The following is a 3132-nucleotide window of genomic DNA, read 5'->3' as shown; positions in this document are numbered from 1 at the left end:
TATAACTTACTAACTCCAGAAGCTTATGATAAAATTGTTTGCGCTGAATTACCTGATCCTAACGCAGATCCTGATCTATACCAACTTGTGACCAAACACATGATTCATGGTCCTTGTGGCTATTTAAATCCTTCAAATTCTTGCATGCAAAAACAAGGAAAATGCAAGTTTAAATATCCAAAAGAACTTACAGAACAAACAACAAAAGGAAAAAATTCATATCCCCTTTGCAGAAGACGAAAAATAGTACCAGTTAAAGTTAGAGGACATGATATTGATAACTCTTGGGTTGTTCCATACAATCCATTTTTACTTAAGAAATACAGTTCTCATATCAATGTTGAAATATGTTCTGACATTAAGGCAGTCAAATATATTTACAAATATATTTGTAAAGGACATGACAAAATTGCATTTTGCGTACATAATAATGATTCAAATGTAGAAAAAGATGAAATCAAAGAATACAAATCTGGTAGATGGGTCTCCCCACCAGAGGCTGCATGGCGTTTGTTTGCTTTTCCCATAAGTGAAATGACTCCAAGTGTTATCCAACTTCAATTGCATCTTGATGGACAACAGTTTGTTTCTTTCAAAAATAATTAACGTGTGGAACAAATAATGAACAATCCAATGATAAAGAAAACAATGTTAACTGAATTTTTTGCAATGAATAGAACTGATAAAGATGCAATGAATCTCAATTTACTATATAAAGAGTTCCCACAGTATTTTGTTTGGTCACCAACATACATAATGTGGTCACGACGACAACAGCGTACTGCTATTGGACGTATTGTTACATGTCATCCAACCGAAGGAGAAAGATATTATCTTAGGTTACTTCTAATGAACATAAGAGGACCTAAGTCATACGAAGATCTTCGTACAGTGAATGGCAGATGTTACAATACATTTAGGGAAGCTGCAGAAAAAAAAGGCTTATTACATTCAGATAACAATCTAATTGAATGCATGTATGAAGCTGTAACCTTTCAAATGCCTTATAGTTTAAGACGCTTATTTGCAACATTGTTAGTTTATTGTAATCCTACTAATCCAAAGGAACTTTGGGGAAAGTTTGAAGACTCTATGTCTGAAGACTTCAAAGCAATTCCAAATATAGGGAAAAAAGATATTCAGTGTTTAGTCTTGAATCATATCAATGAAATTCTACTTTCTATGGGATGTAACATAAACGAATTCAAATTTATCTCTACAAATATTACATCTTCTAGAACAACCAATGAGGCAAAAGATGTTCATTTTGAAAGAAATATAATAGTGACTGAAGAAGATACGCTACTACAAAGGAAACTAAGTACTGAACAAAAAAGGGCATATGACATAATTCTTGATAGGGTCTATTATATTTTGAAAGAAATATAACAGTGACTGAAGAAGATATGCTACTACAAAGGAAACTAAGTACTGAACAAAAAAGGGCATATGACATAATTCTTGATAGGGTCTATTCTAATAAACCGGGGGCATTTTTCATTGATGGTCCAGGTGGAACTGGAAAAACTTTCTTATATCGAGCTTTGTTGGTTGCCATAAGAACAAAAGGGTTTATAGCTTTAGCAACTGCAAGTTCTGGTGTCGCAGCTTCAATTCTTCCTGGGGGACGAACACCTCATTCACGTTTCAAAATTCCTATTGACATTGATGAGAATTTTACGTGCAACATTAGTAAACAAAGTTCATTAGCAGATTTGATTCGAGATTCAAAGTTAATTGTTTGGGATGAAGTCTCAATGGCAAAAAAGAAAACGATAGAAGCTTTTGATAAACTCTTAAAAGATCTCATGAGTACAAATATACTCTTTGGTGGGAAAGTAGTAGTTTTTGGAGGAGACTTTAGACAAACACTTTCGGTTATTCGTAGTGGAAAAAAGGAAGACTTTATCGGCGAAAGCTTATTATACACTCATATTTGGAATCATTTGGAAAAATTATGTTTATCTGAAAACATGCGTGCAAAAAAAGATCCAACATTTTTTGAATATTTAATGAGAATTGGAAATGGACAAGAAAAAACTAATAACTGCAACAGAATTGAAATTCCACAAAATTTTATCATTCCTTTTACTAATGAAACAGAATCGTTGAATCTTTTATTTAATGTTAGTTATCCTGATTTACACACATTCTTTTCTAACCCGTCTTCTATAACTTCCCACATTATTTTGACTAGGAAAAATGACTTTGTTGATGAAATAAATGACATGCTTATTCATCGATTTCCTAATGATGCTAAAGTGTATACAGCTATTGATGAAACTATAGAACCAAATGATCAATGTCAATTTGAAGATTTTTTGCACACCTTACATCCTGCTAACGTACCACCTTACAGGTTAACTTTGAAAAAAAATTGTCCAGTTATATTATTGAGAAACTTAAATCCTTCTGAAGGTCTATGTAATGGTACACGATTAATATGTCATGATTTTAAGACACATGTCATCAATGCAATTATTGCCAGTGGTGATTTCAAAAATAAACATGTATTCATCCCAAAGATACCATTACTAGCATCGCAAGATGAGAAGTTACCAGTTCCCTTCAAAAGAACACAATTCCCAATAAGGTTGTGTTTTGCTATGACTATAAACGAGGCTCAAGGTCAAACTTTAGATTTTGTTGGAATCTATTTGCGTGAACCAGTTTTTTCACATGGTCAACTTTATGTTGCTTTATCTCGAGCAAAAAGTTCAGAAAATGTAAAAGTATTAATACGTCCACCCACCGTAGATCATTCTACATACAATGTACTTTATAAAGAAGTCATAAAAAAGGCATCCTCATGATACCTTAAAAAGAACAAACATCATAAGTAAATCCTCTGTACATGCACATTGTCAAATTCCGAAATTAATTTTGTTGATCTATTTTTTGGTATATTTCCTCTTAAAATATTTAGTTTATAGTCTATTTAGAACATCAAATTTGAAGGATTAATTTTAAGCCTTTTTGGTTGCAGTGATGCGTATAGACTTGCTTGATTTATTTCTCTACAGTAAAAACGTATGGTTTCGATTCTGTTACACAACCATGATCACAACTGAGCAGCTCTTCCGTAATTAATTCAGGTTTAAAAATTTCTTGTTCTCTATTTTTGTATACTAT

At 32.4% G+C, this 3132-nt stretch overlaps 1 protein-coding gene across 1 annotated transcript; it reads left to right on the top strand.

Moving 5' to 3' along the window:
• Window positions 1-1406: 1406 nt before the first annotated feature.
• LOC132066078 (uncharacterized) lies at window positions 1407-2813 on the top strand. Its single transcript, XM_059459467.1, has one exon. It carries the CDS (start codon window positions 1407-1409, stop codon window positions 2811-2813), a length of 1407 nt encoding a protein of 468 aa, XP_059315450.1.
• The last annotated feature ends 319 nt before the right edge of the window (window positions 2814-3132 follow it).

This window comes from Lycium ferocissimum, chromosome 8 (genome assembly GCF_029784015.1).
Source record: "Lycium ferocissimum isolate CSIRO_LF1 chromosome 8, AGI_CSIRO_Lferr_CH_V1, whole genome shotgun sequence".
In the NCBI taxonomy this organism is placed as follows: Eukaryota; Viridiplantae; Streptophyta; class Magnoliopsida; order Solanales; family Solanaceae; genus Lycium; species Lycium ferocissimum.
The sequence above is the reverse complement of the archived record's forward strand: the minus strand, read 5'-3'. Positions and strand labels throughout refer to the sequence as shown.

What these genes read in the sequence shown, in the direction of transcription:
- LOC132066078 (XM_059459467.1), top strand. Translation starts at nt 1,407, where the DNA reads ATGCTACTACAAAGGAAACTAAGTACTGAACAAAAAAGGGCATATGAC.